This window comes from Cydia pomonella, chromosome 13 (assembly GCF_033807575.1).
Source record: "Cydia pomonella isolate Wapato2018A chromosome 13, ilCydPomo1, whole genome shotgun sequence".
NCBI lineage: Eukaryota > Metazoa > Arthropoda > Insecta > Lepidoptera > Tortricidae > Cydia > Cydia pomonella.
In genome coordinates this window covers 12850975-12871963 of record NC_084715.1, presented here as the reverse complement: position 1 = coordinate 12871963, position 20989 = coordinate 12850975, and the positions used below count along the sequence as shown (strand labels likewise).

Below are 20989 nucleotides of genomic sequence, written 5' to 3'. Positions count from 1 at the left end.
AACCGTGGGCTGGATTGGGCGGAGAAACCTTGGCGAGTGTGATTGGAGGCTTTGACGTCATAAAAACCTTTGGGATTCAGAAAAATAAGAACCTTGTAGCTGGGACGCCTATAAGCGAGCGGTAAGCGGGCTGGAGCGTCGTCGATCAATGAATAATGCAAGGGACAACCAGCGTCAGCGACAATCGCCGCATATTTAACCTTAGCTTACCGATTATTGTGTGATTTCTTCCCTTGACCTTTCGTTTCCTTTTGAAACACTATCTCTATATCATTGTTTAGTTAGAAATGCATTTAAACGTTAGATATTTTTAACTCAACATGAAAATTTTAATAAATTTGACACATGTAAACAAAACATTACGAGTTATGATAGACAATGTCAATTTTGACATATTGAGCTTTGTCAAATTTTAGAGGTGTTTGAAAAGTTTACACAAATTATTAATAATTTTTTAATATTATTTTCTTTGGTTTATTCGCAAAAATTACTCTAATAGTAAGAGATAACCTACCCTAATCTATTATTCTGTTATTTAAAACTTTAATTTCTGTTAAATATGCTATTGCAACAAAATATGGAACAAAAAAATTAACATAAGCTTAAAAAATAATAATACAAACTATAAATGTTAATTAAATAAAAATGTTATTTATTTGGAAATACATATTTAAATGATAGATAGAGTCAGACCAAGACAAGGCTGCAACGATTTTGATAGCACACGCAGTGCAAGTGTTATTTATACGTCCTTATGACATAGAAGTTTAACGTTTAAAATTTAACGTTTAAAAAACATTTGCACTGCGTGGCGTGTGCTATTAAAATCGTTGCAGACTTGTCTTAGTTTAGTTGGTTTTTTATCACAAATAAATAATTGAATCGTTTAAAAAAAAACAAATAAATTGCAGATGAGGGTAGATATTCCTTATAAAGTATCTTAGACCATACAAGCACCTAAAACAAATCAGGGGGCATCTAGAACTACAGTAATATTCCTGTAATGTAATATTTTGTAACAGATCAAATTCAAGATAAGCATCACACGCATACAGTACACTTTATATACATATGTAAAGTCAAACCAAACAAAACAAGCGACCCAACTATGTAAATTAGGTAAAGTTCTTATAGCAAAAAAACAGGCGCTCGTATAATAGGTACTCCTAATCCTAACATGTAGATCCCTTGAACCCTACGAAACTTGGTCGGAAATTATAGGACGTACCTAATAGGTGCTTATGTCGATACTCGACAACGCCTCTTTGCCTCTTAATTAATTAATTGTCCGCCAAACAGCCTAATTCATCAGCGTTAAGTCAAGGAGTAAATCCGATTTGAAATCCAACTTAAACTATTCAAGCATTTTTGTATTTTTGCAATATTTTGGGGTTACAAACTTCACAAACCCGGCAGCTTCGAAACTTCGTTATTATACAAGATGTAGCGTATAGTACGGATTAAACGAGGGACGACGACGATGATATATGCTAGGGTGAGGTAAGTAAATATTCTTTATTGCACTAATAAGTCAAATAAAAAGTTGCAAAGGCTTATCAGAACAAGAATTAGGTTGTGGGTAGGTACAGTAAATCCCGGTCAATAGGCTTTCAAAGGGACCGACTCGAGCGAAAAAGGAGAAACTAAGAACTTGCTTCTACATATCAATGGAAAATGTGAGTATTATTTCCAAAAGTTAAGGACATCTGGTAAAACAATTTCTCACTGTTTTGTACAAACCAAAACTACGTGGGTATATAAAAAATAAAACCCATACCCGTAATTGTATCAAGCGATTTTGATGTATTTTATTTAACTTCTTTATACTAGGAAAACAGCTATCATACGATAATAAATCGTAACAGAATGCATAGTGCTAGTCGTTTGGTATGGCACATAACGACATAACATAATGATTACAACGGGCAGGATCAATAATAGGTCATGCAAACTGCATCGCCTCATTCAATGTAAGTCATACGACTCAATGTAAATGTTAGCAAAGGTGTGTACATACGCAATCAAGGGTAATATATTTTACGTAGTTCTAATATAGATCGTGTCATTCACGAAGACGCGTGGCTTGACTCGTATGGCATGTAATTAAGGGTTAGATTTGACAAACCCGGGCGTCATCGTGGCCTGGATGTCAAGAACTATAGTTGCTGACAACCTGTTTGTCACCTCTAATGATAGGAATAAAATTGAAAGTGGAGACTATTGGGACACTTTCAAGAACTGGGACATTAAAGTTATGTTTGTTTCCTTCTCGATTTCTCATATGTATATTTTTTACATTTAACATAAATAGAATGTACTTGGTTACACAATTGAACGCAATTTAAAATGGGATGGTCATATGCAATTTTCAATAGGAGTGAGTAGATAATAGTCTCGTTATCCTTTTTACGCGCTTTTATTTAACTTGCCCATTATTAAGTTATAATATTTTGTTAGTGTGGGTCAAATCTTAGAAGCTAAATTTAACCCATTTCCCGATTTCCGATAGAGCTGAAATTTTGCATTCATATGTAAATCGGATGACAATGCAATATTAAGATGACATGGAGCTGATCTGACGATGGAGACAGGAGGTGGCCATGGGAACTCTGTGATAAAACTACGCAAGCTAATTGTGTTTGAGGCTGTTAGAATTGTCTCGATGAGTATTAGATGCCTGTGGAAATAAAAGTACAGTCAGCGATAAAAGCTTGTACCAAAATGAAACTTATTTACCTACAATTCCGACTACTAAAAGTACTATTTATAAACGGTTGCCAGGATACCAACTTGGGATTTGAATAGTTTTGCACGCTGAGACTTGGTACCAAGTACCAATCAGAGTTGGCAGATATGTGTGATCGATGTAGATTAGCTCATGGAGTGTTTCTGCGTAAGGTCGAAGAATGCGATAAGTCTATTTCAGATATATATATTTAGTAGGTAGCTACTAAAAGTAAAATTCGGAAAATTCCTGACAGGTATCAAGGCGGAGGGAAATTACACTTTATTTTTTGCTATCGCAGAGCAGAGCCAACATTAGAATTAAACCAAGGTTATATTTTCAATCGAGAGTTCAAGCACTCGAACAAACAAAAAACATCAAAAGCCAACTAAACGCAAGTCTGCTATGTCAAGTACCTACATATTACATTTATATCAGTACACTAGTATTTATGCACCGTAATCAGCATTCAACTCACAGCTTGGTTATTAGAACCGACTTCAGAAGTATTGTAATTGGTGGTTAATAATATAAGACTAGAGTTTAACAAATTTCGAGATCATTTTGTCGCCGTGATAGACGAGTCCGTAAAATACAATGACCCAGCGTCCATTTTCGTAACCACGCTGTATTTCCGGCTATTCTAAATTAAAATCAACAAGCTGAACCCGACTGAACGGCCTGGAGCCACTCCGCTTTTATAGTTTACCAGACCAAACCAAATTGTATCTTGACTCGCTCTGAAAAATCCTAAGAATAGAAAATGTTTTCGCAGTAATTATTGGTCAAGAAAATGTATCTACCTAAGTTTTTTTTAATACTACGTCGGTGGTAAACAAGCATACGGCCCACCTGATGATAAGCAGTATCCGTAGCCTGCGACTCTAGTTACATGCGCGTTGCCGACGCTAGAATCCCCCCCCCCCCCCCCCCCCCCCCCCCCCCCCCCCCCCCCCCCCCCCTGTTGAGCACTATGAGTAGGGTCTAGTGTTATTTGGGTGCGGTTTTCTTTAAGGTGGAGGTACTTCCCCAGTATATTGAGACTAAAATGTGTACGATCAGCTGTCATTTATTTCAAATTATAACTCTGTCAGAGTTGACGAATAGTAAGCAAGATAATTTATGAACCGTGTGCGAACTAAGTGCTTCAGAAGAACAGAAATAGAGCGACTAATAACTCGCCTTGGACTATTATATATGCACGCATGCATGTATCAATGGGTTCATAGTTACAGGAATGCTATTCACAATGTTTTGCTTGCGGAATATCTCGGGCACACCAGTATAAGTGTAGGTATAAACACGTGTATGTCAACGATTCCGAGATCAAGATATACAAGGGTTGTGCTCAGAGCCGCGACAAAACGCTTCGTGAAGGTGGTTGATACAATTGGGCGGGTAACAAGCGGACCGATGCCAACGTCCGATCACTATTCGACGGACACCTAATCATGAGCCAATTAATGGTATTCAAGGGTGTTCCGAATTAAAGTAATTCAGCATTATTTTTGGGTCTGTATTGGTTTGATTTACATATACCTACAATGACCTACATGCGTTAGAGAGCTTCAGATTTTAGACGCCGACGACAGTTTAATAACTCAAAGTGGTCAGTCACGACCACCGCCGAATTTCGTAACTTGACACGTATTCTTACAAATATAACAGGTCAGTATTCATATACAAATTGAATACGCTGCAAGTAACTCTAAAGACAAATTTCAATAGACGCCTACTTATACTGTAAGAGATATTTGTTCACACGTCCCCGAGCTAATAACGCAAGTAGTAAAAGTTTCTTGTTCATTTATTTTGTGGCTTTCGGTAGAAATATAGAGAACAACGAAAATTTGATATTTATATTTGAAAGAAACTCCTTAAAATCAAACATTCATAATCTTACAAAAAAGAGCAAGTCTACAACACAGTGATTTAATTTTACCAACCAAATCATATACAAAAGTAGCTTGGATAACTACATCGTTTCATTACTGCGTCAAACTAATCCCAATAAGGCTTGTATTCTGTTAGTATTCTTGGCAGTCGCTTTCTTAAAAATGAGTCCAATTCTTTGGATTAGGTTACTCGGTTGCCGAACGGACGACAGGTTCGGTTGGCAAAAAGCCGGGGACAACACGAGGTAGAAAAAAAAAATATTTTACCCGACTAGATGTAGAATGAGGTTTAAGTATATCACCGTTGTACTTTTACACCGATCTATATCCGAAGATATGATAAGGATACCTATCATGCAGGCAGAAATCATATCAATCTTATCTGATGTTTAAATTGTGATGGTTAAATCAAACCTGCACACGAAATGTGATAAAAATGACGGAATAAGCTTAATGATAAGAATGCCTATAACCTGTATTAAAATATTAACCTCTATCTTAATTGTAAAGCAATTAAACCATATTTCCAAGTCGTTTCCAAACAGATTCACCAAAGTGTAAATAAATTTGGAATCACAGACAGAATTATAGTAATACAAGGTTTCAAATCAAAATCAATAATAATATATTAATAATAATATTTAAATAAAAGTATTTAGTAGTTAAATCAAATCGAGTTTATCTTGTAGGGAAAACAAACAGTCTGAGTATAAAAGAAATAGAGAAGGGAAAGGCATGAACACTCCACCGCAGTTATGCCGGAGCCCCTTGGCTTCGCCAATCAATACAAGACTGTCTATGCCTTCCGAGTTAGGGACGCTAAGGAGGGGAGGCCTTTATGCGTTTTTCTGATCATAAAATAAATTGGCAGTGATACAATCTGCTGTTGTATTATTACTAATATACTAGTAGCTACAGAGCTAGCAGCTCACAGGAGCTGTAGACCTAGCGATTATAGCTTAAAACTGAATAGGCAAATGTATGACTCCGACATTTTTAAAAATTTCCAAAAACTGAACCAACAATAAAAACTATTTGATTATAGATTCTGCTTACAAAATTTCACGAAAAATTAATTTTTACCCTAGCTGAAACGGAGACATTTTCTAACGCTCAGTGAATAAATAGTGTTAGGTTAGAAGCTAACCGAACGGCATACATACAGATATAGTCTTTGGGAGTACCTATCACAATATTTAAAACTGCCCTGTTATAATATAGGTTTATACTATGTAAACAAACATATTAGGTCAATAAAACAGAAGCATACGATAAACGATGACCTACAACGTCTTATAAAAATATTTTTTACGTTGTACATGTAACTGCACATGCTATTGACTAAGAGAATTACATGACATGGAATTACATAGGGAATTAAATATATCGTTTTAAAAGAATATAACAAGATATGATATAATAATAGGAAAAGTAAGATCGTCAAAATCATAACGTACAATTGTCCAAACGAAATACTATTAATACTATTTCAATTTACAAGTTCACCCTAATAATTACAAAAATTAAATAAATATCGTACTATAAATAGATATTGCTCTTTAAATAGCAACTACACATTAATTCTCTTATGCAAATTATGTAGCGTGTGGTGGTGAAACCAGCCCGCTTAATATTCAAACGGATAACGGGAAGTAGTTAAAATTAAAATGAAATAATAAGGTACATGTTCACATCACATCGGAAGAGTGCACGTAATAATCGGTCTAGTAAAATGAAAGCGAGATACAGGGGTCCAACAATGGTTACACCGTAACACAGTCAATACGATGTGAATTGTGATTATCGTTGAGCACTCGAGTCTAATAGTACATTACAGTTACAAGTTGCGAATTTACTTTATCGCACATGTCTCGTACAACGTTTTACAGTACATATGGCCTTACATAGTGACGTAAGGTGCTAATTATCGCACTAGTGCCGCAAAGTAGCACCATATGTACTGTAAATATTATTTCCTTTAATGTGACTTATGCGCAGGTCGAGGCACTATTGGAAGAATAGGTAACGAATAAAAAATGAAAACAACAACGAACATGCCCTAAAAATGTGGCGTAGATCTTCCAGATCTTTACTTAATAAAATGTACGAAAAAGATGTACACGACAGAGATAACAAAAACTAAATTAGAAAACAAGGTATTTAAGGTAAGAAGTTTTTATTTATAACCAAACCACTAACTGATCATATCAATCAATAATTTCTGCATACATTTTCGCTTCGCATCGCATTGATGCTTTAGAAATGTGGTGCTGGAGAAGGCTGCTGCGGATATCGTGGACTCAGCGTCGCACTAATATATCAATTCTCCAGGAGCTCAAAGTTACACAAAGACTTTCGGCAATCGTTCACTCTCGCATCCTTAGCTACTACGGTCACGTTACGCGCAGGGAAGACGACGCGATGGAGACGCTGGTTGTTCAGGGCAGAGTGGATGGCACAAGACCCAGATTGCGGCCCTCAATGCGATGGACCGACCAAGTGAAAGCTCTCACCGGGTCACCTCTGAATCTGTGCGCGCGGCAGGCAATAAATAGAGAAGCATGGCGGGAAACAGCGAAAAAAGCCGTACAACGACCGCAATGACCACGACTACTCTGACAAGAGTATACGACTAAGAAGAAGATACATTTTCGGCGTTCTTCATATTTTAACCCATTTACAGCTTAGCCGTAAGTGAAACCTATTTTACTACGAGGCGGCTGTATCTTTCCCATGACAATTCAGGTAACAAGAGAAGAAATAATACAATGGAAAATTAAACGCTTACGCATAAATGATTAGTATTATCTTGTTCTGTACATTTCTTATCACGATTCTGCGGCCTACAGCCATCGTAGCGCAACGAAAACAAATAACGTAATTTAAATACGTAATCAATCATGTCTCCCGGTGATATGCCGGGCCCTAAAGATACCTTTGACAAACATATGATAAACACGTGTCGAAAGACCTGGGGGGCATCTACTGTCTCTATCTTTTTTTTTTGTCATCGCCTAGAGCAGCGTGGTCTGCACAAAAAAGTCAAACTAATTATTTACGGACGTGTTTTAATTTTAATACAAGCATGACCGTATTCAGGTTTCGTTGTCGTGTTATACAAGTATACTTGGATAGTACTTCGTAGTTACTATCGCAAACACGCCTACCTAGGTAACTGAGTCTTTGTACAGACTTTAATTGCTGACCCATCTACGATTCAAGCTAATTTGGTTGTCAACACTAACGCTATGACATCCATATGACATAATAAAACTTAAAACTATAAATAAAACTTTACGGACCTGATTTAGTTAAATTATGTTTTAACCCTTTCTTACAAATACACAAGTCAAAATGACAGATAAGGACAAACGATTCATAGCTAATTCAGGCCAGTAACGCGTTTATGAATAAGGCCATATATGGCTCAACAATAAGTAAGCCGTATTTAGTTACTCAGGTCAAAAATACAGAAATGCAAATGTCAAAATTATACAATTACAACAGTCAACAATTAAAGTTCCTGACTGTACACTTTACAGCAACGACATAAGGCATACTAACGGTCAATAAATTTATATACTAGTGTTGTGATTATTACATTGTCATTATCCCGATTTTGCAAGTCAAGTTTCACCCACTTCCAGTAGCCTTACCCAATGTAATGTACTGTTTATTTTTAATTTTAAGCTATTTTCAACACAATATTTTATTGTTATGAATGAATAAAGAATACATTTAAAGCAGGTAAAAACTACAATGCCAAACTCGAGCGTAGTCTCGGGGGTGTTAGCATCAGTTGGCAAATACAGAGAGAAATCTAACTTAAGACACTGTCGTTTTTAGGGTTCCATACCTAAAAAGGAAAAAAATGGAACCCTTATAGGCTCACTTGTGTGTAAAATATACATACTTTGCTCCCTACTGGGTAATTGTGCTCTAACAGTATTTTATATATATATTATGAAAACTATATCACAGCTTCATAATTAAGTGTAACAACATGACAGTAGTGATGGTCTACTTGAAATCGGCATATATATCAACATACCTAGATACCTACCACTACACAATACATATAATAATCTTTCAAAATTAAATGGAATTTAGAATTTTGAAGCAATGTACATTTTACGGTATCAAAGTTATTTAAGAAATAAAATCCGGCCAAGAGCATGTCAGGCCACGCTCAGTGTAGGGTTCCGTAGTTACTTTTCTGTCACAATAAGCTAAACTGAAGCTTAAAGTATAGTAAATTGCTAACCAAGGAATGAAACGGTACCTTTCACCCGAGTTAAACAAACAGGCAAATTTGCATAATCAGTACCTAATTAAAGTAAGTCTTTTTACTATGAAGGGGAAACTTTTTGCGATAACTCAAAAACAGCTAAACTGATCATGTCCGCTATAGTTTTCATTTAATGTCTTTCTTAAGTTTTGGACCTATGGTTGGACCTAGAGCGATTATCTCCGAATATATTCACTTTATCAAAAAATATTTGTTGAAGACCCCTATTCGTTTTGAAAGACCTTTCTAACAATACCCCACACTGTAGGGTTGTAGTCAAAAAAATAGTTGGCCAATTCTAATTCGAAACTAATATATAAGCCTATTTTTCTAATGTGAGATGACATACATTACATATCCCCTGCAACCTTAGTTAAGATAACTAATTCACTAGGAAAAAGAACCGGATATAATATTGTAAAAGAACAATATCCATTTTAAAGTAAAGATATGCTAAGCATAGTAACACAGCTTTATAAAGAGTGAGGAGAGCAAAAAGTAATGCTGACAACATTGCAGTAGGAAAAATGTGAACTTGCCTGGAATTAAAAACAGAAATAGTAAAATAGGATATTAAAGTGGAGTCCCTAATCTAAAAACTTTAGGTTCTAAATATTCTTAATGTTTTCATATTATCATAAGACAATGATCTCTAATTTGAATATAAGCTTTATATGTCTTTTAAGCATCATTACCTAATGAGCATTACACATTAGTAAGAAGAACATTATTTGGGACATATATTTTTAATGCAATTAGGGAGAACAACATTAACTGATGAATGGCAAAGCAAACTAAGAAACCCATATTACACAAGCAAAAGGCTAGAAAAAGAAGTTAGATTGACCTGAAGCAATGATGTGATGTATCAAGATCACATGGTGCCAAAACGAATATTATGACAATGATGAATTTATATCATGACAGAACATGAATATTCATACATTTTTGTACTCTCATTTCGATCTTGGCTGATGGAATTCTAAAATAAGAATTTTTATTTTTTATACTCGTATACTTGTGTTATATTTGTGTTGTTAACTGTATATTATTGGCATTGTTTATTGGTTTTTCAAGATCAATAACCACAAGGAATATAATATTAGGGAGATTAAAGGTTTAATTCCGAATACAACTCTCATCTCTTGTTATTCACATGGATAACCAGCTTATGAGGATATTAATACAACAATTATGTGTCATGGGATAACCCTGTAACCTCAAGAACAGACAGAATAGAAACATTGACTTTTTGTTTATCATCTCATAGATGGAATAAAAAAAGAACTATATAATTTTAAGTTTTTTTCTTATCAATTTGTCTTCTCATATGTAATTATTGTATGTGTAATAAATTATTTCTGTACTTTTAACAATTATAAAAAAAACACAAATAGCCAAGCTTCTACAATTATTGATTATCCATGGCAGTGGTAATCATCCAGTTAATCAACAATAATAGCAAATATTAATGTAAGAAAATTATCCTTTTAATTTTAAAAGGAATAGGAAGTTTAATAGGTTCCCTAGCCAACATCAAATTGAAAGCCTTTATGACAAAAAAAAAATGTCTGAAAAAAGGATGGCAATCAAGGCCTTATTTAAACTTCTGGGAGGCTAGAGGGTACAGGAACATATTTCATCGAAACAGGTTTATGTATAGGATGTTTACACTAATTAATGTTATTCACTTTAAGGAAGTTCCATAAAGTTTTCTTAAAGGAAATACCTATATGCTAGGTATTTGCAAGGAATTCTAATAGATAATTCTCAAATCTTCGGTATTCCAAAGAATTAAGTCTATTTTTCTAAATTTATTTGATTACAGATATCTGATCACCCATAAAATAGGGGGTAGTATTTTTTTTCTGTAAGGCTCATAAAATATACTTCATAATAATAAAGTACAAAAATGTTTTATGATTTTAGTAAATTATTATTCTAATTTCCTTTAATAATGCTATTACTGTACTCTTAAAAGGAGCAGACTAGAAGCAAACTGTAAAATCTTTATCAAGCAACACAGAATTGTACTATCGATTTGAATCAAAGCTAGAAATGAAGGGCACAATAGGTCATGGTAGTACTGCATTGGCAAGTATAATATTTTGTTGTGTATGTATTAACATTGCACATTAACTGCCTGCTATACTATATACTTAAGTGACAAGCAGTTCAGCTTGATTTGATAAGCCCTTCCTATGTCAATAGTTACCACATGCAAACTAATCTTGATAAGAATTTACTCAAATATCTCCCGCATTCCGCTTATTAATGTAGAAGAGTGATAAAATCGAATAATAGGACAATGAATGACATTACCTTGAATATGTAATCATTACACAACTTCTCTTAAGTATTACATGGGACTCCTATACTATGTGCATATGCAAAAAAATTGTCTTTGAGTTAACTATGTTATAAACATTAAACTAGATCAAAATATACTTGCATGTTTTTCAGATATCAGAGAATTGCGTGCAAAGTGCACAAGGGAGCACGTTGATCACATGATACTGAACTACAAAATTTGGTCGTCACATGATCTAAAATTTTGACTGGATGCACTTGTTCAAGCTAAGGAAACATAGTTAAAATAATTTAATCTGGTAATAACCATACTCAATGTTACATAACTGAATGCATGAACATATATAAAGTTAAAACTTACCTTTGATAACATTATCGCTACCACTCTTGTCCTTCACATTGTTGCTAGCCGAACCGTTTTTCACTTTTTGAGAAGTATTTTTTGTAGAATTCTCATCATTCACTTCACTTCCGAGAGCCATCACAACACGAGGAACAAATCCGGCACCGATTGACCGCGACAAGCACGGCCCACACTCAGCTGAAGCAGCACATGCGGTACAATTAGGGTTCAATTTCGACTGACAGTATAATGTGCTCCCTGAAATGAAGCTAAATTCCAATTGGTATTCACCAAAAAGTAAATCCAATCAGAAACCGACTCATTTAATTCTGACGAATAATACCACCTTACTGCGATATCAAGAGTTTTAGCGTTTAAATAAACATAACTAAATTATAAGTACTACATTGCGCAAAAGTCAAATCCCCAAACAGAATTAACAAGGTTCAAGCAGGCAATGGATGTGAGTATTTCAGCATACCTTTTTATGTCGAAATGAGTTTTCTGTTTCAGCGCTTGAAGCGACATCTTCCGGAAAATTATTTCAATTTTTAAATCAATGACCATTGATAGAGGTAGAATAGATGGTGAATATAAACATAAATGAAAGAGACGTACACATGCATAATCGTACATGTGCAAATGAGATACATTTATGTATTTCCTGCCTTTAGGCCGCCTTTACACCTGTAAGTTTTACTTACGTAAGTAAGGACAAAGCTATTTGTTAAAATGAGATAATGATATTCATCTCTCACTCTATAGTATAGCTGTGTCCCTACTTACGTAAGTAAAACTTACAGGTGTAAAGGCGGCCTTAAGTAAGTAAGATAAGTTGGCAGCGATTTAGATAGCCCAGCCTGTGCAAGTGTTAAGTAAACGTCATATTTTCATGGAAGTTTTACGTTTAAAATAACACATGCACTCTCTGGGCTGCAGGGTGCCAATGCTGCCAACTTATCTTGGTCTACTCCTGACTTCTTTGCTCCTGACTCTATAGCGATATGTCTAAAAGGGGTCTACTCATGTAACAATAAAATTTAGCTTCGATTCGTCAATCAAAGTACAAGATGCACTTGTCCATGACTTGTCCTTTAGAATGAAATAAAAGTATATTATAGTTTGGTCCAGGCCTGTCTCATTTCAGACATAGACAGAGAATTCATAATGTCTTTGTCTTACGCTACTACTAGCAATCAAAAGAAAAGGATGAGTATAGTTTTCCTGGATCTAATTGACTGACAAGGTGTGTTTGCCAGACTATAATTGGTATGGCACGTCACGCACTTCTAATGTACAATCGATATGTTTTGGAACGTACTCGTACTTTTTTATATTCTCATTTATTGACTGCATCTGTCACAACTGTCATGTTCGTTGTCAAACATTGAGGTTACTATTTTTGTTTAAGTTTTGATTATGCTTATGAAACCTGAAACCTGATAAATCGAAATAAGTAACACGTTTCTTAGTAAAATAATAGGTATTTTGCTGAGCTAGTTGTGGAAAACTAACAGGCTGGCGTCAGAAAACTATACTAAGGTACTACTATACTTTCGTAATAAAATTTCTTTTAAACTTATATCGATTCTTTCTTAAATACTGAGGAAGAAATAGTTGACATAATATAGAAAAAGGCTTACCATTTTGAGAGCAACAAAACCCTTCGAATTAGTTTGCTATTTGCTATATTATCTTTGTTAATAAATACGGCTGTCTATTAGCTGTTTGTCGATGGAAGTAGAAGCAGCAGCTCTCAGTCTAATAGTGTTAATTTGAGGCATGACATTGAACTAATAATATTTTGTAGAAAATGTTGGACGGGTGGTATTGCCGCTCTATAGCCAACATGCAGGCGAGCGAAGCTGCCAGCATGAGCAACAACGTGCCCGCAGAGCCGCAGCCGCCGCCGCGCGAAGACTACTCCAGCGATAGCAGCAGCGAACCCGAGCCAGAGACTAACTACAAGTCACACTACCTTACACTTAAGAAAAAGCTGAAATATCTAATTTATGTGAGCTCTATATGTACCTCTTGTATTGATAAACTAGTATTGTTGATATTAAGGACAGAGAGGCTTTTGACGACCTCAGCTGGTGCTAATGGTATGTGGCACTGCAAATTCAAGCAGATTAATTTAAAAGTTGGAGAAAGCATAAAAATAACAATTTATCATGTCATAATGGGTAACTCTTTTTAAGTATGTTTTCCGACATTAACAACATTTTGATAATAATTTAAGATTCTCCCTCTACAGGAAAATGAGTGCTTCCAAGATGCTCTGAGATGCAGCCAGAAGAGACTCCTTAAGGTATCCCGCGATCGCAGCTTCCTCCTTGATAGGCTACTGCAGTATGAGAAGCCTGATAGCAGCACCTCAGAGAGTGACGAAACCGAATCTTCTGATGACACAGACTACAACCGTGTGGATACTTTGAAAAGGTAAGGAGTGTAAACTACACTTATTATATTATATATTTATTTATATTTTTTATATTATAGTGTTTTTGTCATGGCACCCAAATGCTGTTTATTTGTTTCTTCACTGATGTGTTGTTAAATGTATTGGGTGCCCGCTTGCCAGTCGGTATAGGCCTCCTCCAGCCTTCTCCATTCGTTCCTGTCTCTGGCAACCCTGCTCCATGCAACCCTACTAAACTACACTTAAGGCCTGTGCAAACCGGCAGATGGTAGCAGAGATCAGCGAGGAGGATTTCCTATGTGCAGCACACACTGATGATGGAAAATCCCTTTTGAAAGCGCATGCTCCCACCAGTATGAGAGGAATCCGGTGCATACAGAGAAATCCTTTATGATCCTTTGATAAATTTCATGTCCTCTGCTACATCCATAGAACAAAACTAGAGACGGCTAAAATCTATGTGCCACCTATAAAAACTAATGTTACTTCTTGTTACCAACCCCATTGATAGTTTTCTCTTATGTGGTAGCTGTCGCGAACGTTTTGCGAACTGGTTAATATTTGCCAACGTCATGGAGTAGATGGCGCTAGTAGTCACGTTTAAGTTAAATAACCGCTTCTAGGTTATTGGGATTTTTTGACTGAAGTTGAGAGGGTAGATGAGAATGACAGTAGGAAAAAGGAGGTTGTGTGCGAACAAATCTGCTTGATAATCTTGGGGAGTGATATTTGCTTTAAGATCAAGTCAAGGACGTTCTTATGGTGTTGTTAGAATAATGATGTGTCTCTTGTAGATTGTGACCAACGTTATCAGTACTCAGAGTGAACAGTGATCCAGTGAGGCTAATATGAACTTAAGGTAAACTTTGTGTGAGGAATGGGGTCGCTATAAGGGGAGATTTGGAGGCGACTATTAAGCTCAAGGAACCAGGTGGATAATCATGTGAAACTCATGTTATAAGTAGGTAATAAAGTCGGACACAGCACAACTCATATCGTCATCTCACTAACGTCCAGGCCTCGTATGGGTATGTAGTACATTTACATATCGCTTTCCAGTATCCGTAAAAGCATTAGATAGGTTAATAAGTATGGTGAGCTTGACGACAGTAGCCTATGGCAGGGGTTCCCAATCTTTTTCAACATGCGGCGCATTTACAAGTTTAGTATTTTGCAACGGCGCCCTTGTAAATTTAAAATCACGGTCGAAAAAGAGTGACACGACGCTATATTATTTACCGATGCGAGCGCTCAAATAGGTACCCGCGAATATTTGTGGTTTCGGATAATGATAGAACTCACGGCGCCCCTCTTTACTTTCTACGGCGCACCAGGGCGCCGCGGCGCACACTTTGGGAACCCCTGGCCTATGGTCTTCGTTTAATCCATACTCAATATGACATGTATGAAAACATACTTAAATCTAATGCTCACTCTCTAAATGTCTTCCAGAAAGAAAATTGAAGCAAGTGCTGCCCACCAAACTGTGTCTGCTGCTGCTACACCAAACAAAAATGCCAACCCAGTGAAAAGAAAAAGAGCTGTGGTTCCTAAAAAGCCTCCTAATACTACACATCTTGTAAGTATACAAAATATAGGTCACTTTCCTGCAGATTTAATGCAGCTATTCCTACTTTCCATCGTTTTTTAAATCAGCCCTGGGTTATAATAAAACGGCGAATGTATATGGTTTATATATTTGCTTCTCTATCGCTCTAGCATATTCGAGCGATAGACACACAACTGATCAAGTACAAGTTTGTAAACAAGAAATTTATTTTTTGTGATATGGATACAATTGTATTTTAGGTAGGTGAAGTTAAGAGATGGTGTAAAATGTGCGAATTCCAAAGCGGAGGTCAATTGTTCGAACCTCGGTTCGTAGGTTACCTACCCAGAGTTAACGTAAGCGCACTGTTACATTACAGTATAATAGACTAGAGATGCAACGTATAGTGGCTTGGCCGAATACCGAATATCCGTTGGAACCCTCGGCAGAATATTCGGCTAGAAGTTTTACCTAAAATTAACTAAATTTAAATGCGCGCGTGCGTGTGCGCTATGCACGTTGCAACTTATCTCTCGCTGCAGCCGCTGTAGGCAGTTTTTGATAGAAGCTATTTGCGCTTATTCTGCACGCAGTGCGTATTGAATTGCGGTGCGTTAGTTTTCGTCGTGTATGTAAAAAAAAAATTGTATAATTTTTCTCATGTTTTTGTACTATTTATTAAGAGCCCATCAACGTGCTGACTAGCGCCACTTGAAAATAATTGTGATTGTTTAAATTTAACTATAGACATTTAAAAAAGCGGCCAAGTGCGTGTCGGACTCGCCCATGAAGGGTTCCGTGCCATTTATGACGTATTAAAAAAACTACTAGATCTCGTTCAAACCAATTTTCGGTGGAAGTTTGCATGGTAATGTATATCATATATTTTTTTTAGATTTTTCATTCTGTTATTTTAGAAGTTACAGGGGGGGGACACTTTTTTTCACTTTGGAAGTGTCTCTCGCGTAAACTATTCAGTTTAGAAAAAAATGATATTAGGGACCTAAATATCATTTTTGAAGACCTATCCATAGATACTAGATACCCCACACGTATGGGTTTAAAAAAAACTACTTACTAGATCTCGTTCAAACCAATTTTCGGTGGAAGTTTGCATGGTAATGTATATCATATATTTTTTTTAGATTTTTCATTCTGTTATTTTAGAAGTTACAGGGGGGGGGGACACACAATTTTTTTCACTTTGGAAGTGTCTCTCGCGCAAACTATTCAGTTTAGAAAAAAATGATATTAGAAACCTAAATATCATTTTTGAAGACCTATCCATAGATACCCCACACGTATGGGTTTGATGAAAAATTTTTTTATTTTATTTTATGACGTATTAAAAAAAAACTACTTACTAGATCTCGTTCAAACCAATTTTCGGTGGAAGTTTGCATGGTAATGTATATCATATATTTGTTTTAGATTTTTCATTCTGTTATTTTAGAAGTTACAGGGGGGGGGACACAATTTTTTTCACTTTGGAAGTGTCTCTCGCGCAAACTATTCAGTTTAGAAAAAAATTATCCATAGATACCCCACAAGTATGGGTTTGAATAAAAAAGTTTTTTTGAGTTTCAGTTCGAAGTATGGGGAACCCCCAAAATTTATTGTTTTTTTTTTTTCTATTTTTGTGTAAAAATCCTAATGCGGTTCATAGAATACATCTACTTTTGGTAAAGTTTGAACAGTATAGCTCTTATAGTTTCGGAAAAAAGTGGCGGTGACATAATCGGACAGACAGACGGACATGACGAATCTATAAGGGTTCCGTTTTTTGCCATTTGGCTACGGAACCCTAAAAAGGGGGCCGCTACGTACTGTGTTTTGTATTTAAGTTTTGTTTTATATAAATACAAAATACAGTACGTAGCGTCCCCCTTTTTAGGGTTCCGTAGCCAAATGGCATAAAACGGAACCCTTATAGTTTCGCCATGTCCGTCTGTCTGTCTGTCTGTCTGTCTGTCCGAGGCTTTGCTCCGTGGTCGTTAGTGCTAGAAAGCTGAAATTTGGCATGGATATATAAATCAATAAAGCCGACAAAGTCGTACAATAAAATCTAAAAATTTTTTTTAGGGTACCTCCCCTACACGTAAAATGCGGGTGAATTTGTTTTTTCGCTTCAACCCTAAAGTGTGGGGTATCGTTGGAAAGGTCTTTCAAAACTAATATGGGTTTTTAAGAAACATTTTTTGATAAAGTGAATATATTCGGAGATAATCGCTCCGAAAGAAAAAAAAATGTGTCCCCCCCCCCCCTCTAACTTTTGAACCATAGGTCCAAAAAATATGAAAAAAATCGTGGAAGTAGAGCTTAAGAAAGACATTAAATGAAAACTATAGCGGACATGATCAATTTAGCTGTTTTTGAGTTATCGCAAAAAGTTTTCCCGTCATAGTAAAAAGACTTACTTTAATTAGGTACTGATTATGCAAATTTGCCTATTTGTTTAACTCGGGTGAAAGGTACCGTTTCATCCCTTGGTTAACAATTTACTATACTTTAAGCTCCAGTTTAGCTTATTGTGACGGAAGACTAACTACGGAACCCTACACTGAGCGTGGCCCGACATGCTCTTGGCCGGTTTTATTTTAAATATGTATCGTTAAATTTAAATAATCACAATTATTTAGCAGTGGCGCTAGTGAGTACGTTGATGGGCTCTTAATATAAAGGTAGTCTGAAAGATTATACTGGTCTAAATAATTGATTACTTGTAGTTTGTTAGGTACTTTTTTACCCTTCGTTTACCGATAACTACGTGTTAACGTACTATTCGGTATCCGGCCGAATACTATGCCACTATTCGTTATTCGGCCGAATAGGCCGGATACGAAAAGTGGCCGAATATTCGTTGTATCTCTAATATAGACCTTCAAACATTCCAATAAAATTTGCTAATATTCCCCTTGAGAGGAGAGAACGCCATTTAAACACAGCAAGTAAATTGTTTTTGACAAAAATAACATTTCTTATACTATACTTACCACAGGCAACAAATACTCATCGAGGCAATTCCATAAACACCAAACAATTAGATTGCGTGGTTTCATCACAGAGTTCCCATGGCCACCTCTTGTAAAAACATTGCAAATAACAAAACTTTTTCAGCACCAAACCAACATGGCCATGCTGTCAAAGGCGTCCCCCGCTCTCGGCTTCGGCCTGTCGCCCGGGGACGGGCACATGACCCCCGAGGAGGTGGAGCGACATCTGCAGTCGCGGCAGTCCTATGTGGAACTGTTGCCTGAGCGAGCGCCACCCACTGTCCCTACGGAGATGTTTAGCAACGACCCATCACTTGACAGGTAAGATGAGGATGCGAGGGCGTAGCCAGCCAGTGATATCAACTGGGCAAGTTGATATCGCCGGAGGCCTTTGGGGCAGATGCCGTAGAGGGGCATACATTGTATGGAGAATTTGAGCTCCTTCTGGCAGCTGCATTTTGATATTTAACACACATCAGTGAAAGGATAAGGATCAAAGTCAAATGGCGTTCTAAAAGTTTTAATTATGTGTCGAAAGATGGCAGTAAATTTACGTCACTGCAAAGTTTTTTTTGTCAATACACCATACAATTAATTAATTTATTTATCAATTAATTAATTAGTTTGTAAGCATTATTATTGTGTACTTTTATGTACATATGTTTAAACTTTTTGAATAAACGTCTTTATTATTATACACCTCTATTTCAAATTCGCTTTGGTACGACTTATCGACTAAAACGTGTCATGATTGAAGTAATGCCTTTTGCTTAATGCAAAATTTACTATTCTTCAAATTAATCACCGAATCTAAACTATTTGATTTTTTGAACACCTGGATTGGTGCAAAGGGTTAAGCAGCATCCTGACCGTAGTGAGAGATTCGAGGATGAATAAAATGCTGAATTTGTAATTGTTTACTGATTCATCATTTTTATAATCTGTCTCAGTGTAACATTACGTTTTCGAAAAAGTGTCTATGGATTAACTGGAATATATTTGCATGTTTTAAGAAAACCTCGTTGATTGGTGCGGCCTGGAAATTGTAAACTGACTATGAAATAATTTATTGTTACAGTGAATCAAATGATGTGCTGGAGAACTCCCCAAATGTTGAAGAGTGGTTCGATTAACTTAAGCTTTTACGTAGAAATATTTAAGGAAAATAAGATATTCTTATGTCATTATGTGCATTCATTGATTTAATATTAAAGATGTGATTTGTGTAATATGTCCTTTTTCTTGCATTCATTGTAGGTTTAAATGAAAATCAATTCAATTTAAATATATTATATATTGGATAAATATTTACGTTAGACAATTACAAAGTGGCTTCAAGCGCGGAAACGAACTTCTATATAATCTATGTATCACGCTCAATTTATTAACCATGCGATATTGTACATTTTGATATTCAACTCACACACAATACACTGAAGGTATTTATCAAATAAGCAAGTATACACATTCTTACTTCCATAATATACATATAATTATCATACCACGTGTTTTAACGAGATGAAGTTATGCATTTGTTGTGAATATTCTTACTACTCTTTAAACACCTACCATGCAAAGTAAATTTTACTATGCTCCCTACTCAATGTTAAACATTTAATGTTTAATACTCTTTCGCGAACAGCTGGTTATACTATACATGAACTTTCTTACAAGCCCCTAATACCAATTGTATCTACGAACCTACACTATCCTGTGGTACAAACTATGATATTCTATGTGATGAGATTCCTATGAACAAACCATAACACATACCACATTTTATTGTACATAACTTTTATTAATCTCGCAATATGAGTACATTCACATGTAAAATGATAACTGGGTGAGCTCAGTTCTCTTCCTTTCCTTATCAGTACGCATACAATGACAAACAATGGGATTTTGTTCCAGCGGACTTTAAATACAAGTATTATACCTAAAATATGTATATTTCCGTTCACATAGCTAAAGGTCCGAATAAATTGCAAGCAATCATATTTTTAAAGTCACTAATAGTTTTTGGTTTATTATATTAACCAAATAGATATGAGGAATGTATGAATAACACATGATACCAAAAATGTTTCGATACCTACTTAATCAAATATATTTTCTATCAACATAAAGGACGTCTGAATCGTAACGATTCCAAAATAAATCTCTGATAAGCATACTTTACTTTAACAATTAACAGGAACATTATAAGTAAATAAAAAACCTCAAAAATTCACCAACAAAGTGTATCTGCTACTTGTACCACTAGGGTGGTCTTTATTTCATGGTAGTTTTTTCGTCGGATATCTCCTTATTGTCATACTTGATATTAAAAAGGTTTAAGTAGCTGATTTATTTTTGAACACATTACCCCTTATAGAAATTATGTAATTAGGAAAATATCCCCTACAAAAATACACTACATAAGGAATTAATTTTTTTTCCGCAACAGGCGTACCACGGCGTATCA

General features: G+C 35.7%; 2 protein-coding genes across 2 annotated transcripts in view; one reads left to right on the top strand and one right to left on the bottom strand.

Annotated features, from left to right (window-relative positions):
* LOC133524250 (clustered mitochondria protein homolog) overlaps positions 1–11810 on the bottom strand; it is a 42787-nt gene extending 30977 nt beyond the window's left edge. Inside the window, exon 1 of the mRNA XM_061860154.1 lies at positions 11580–11810. Coding sequence (XP_061716138.1) covers positions 11580–11700 — 121 coding nt within the window. The 5' untranslated portion in view covers positions 11701–11810. The remainder of the gene's footprint in view (positions 1–11579) is intronic.
* Positions 11811–12947: 1137 nt separating this feature from the next.
* On the top strand, positions 12948–19754 carry LOC133524243 (INO80 complex subunit E-like). Its single transcript, XM_061860143.1, has 6 exons — positions 12948–13103; positions 13372–13575; positions 13819–14003; positions 15436–15562; positions 18650–18846; positions 19604–19754. Exons 2-6 carry the CDS (start codon positions 13375–13377, stop codon positions 19656–19658), a joined length of 765 nt encoding a protein of 254 aa, XP_061716127.1. The 5' UTR covers positions 12948–13103; positions 13372–13374; the 3' UTR covers positions 19659–19754.
* Positions 19755–20989: the final 1235 nt, after the last annotated feature.

Bases quoted from the DNA above. Each gene is read 5' to 3' on its own strand.
- LOC133524243 (XM_061860143.1), top strand. From the start codon at position 13,375: ATGTTGGACGGGTGGTATTGCCGCTCTATAGCCAACATGCAGGCGAGC. The intron at 14,004-15,435 runs GTAAGGAGTGTA...AATGTCTTCCAG, and splicing joins CGTGTGGATACTTTGAAAAG to AAAGAAAATTGAAGCAAGTG. The intron at 18,847-19,603 runs GTAAGATGAGGA...TTATTGTTACAG, and splicing joins AACGACCCATCACTTGACAG to TGAATCAAATGATGTGCTGG.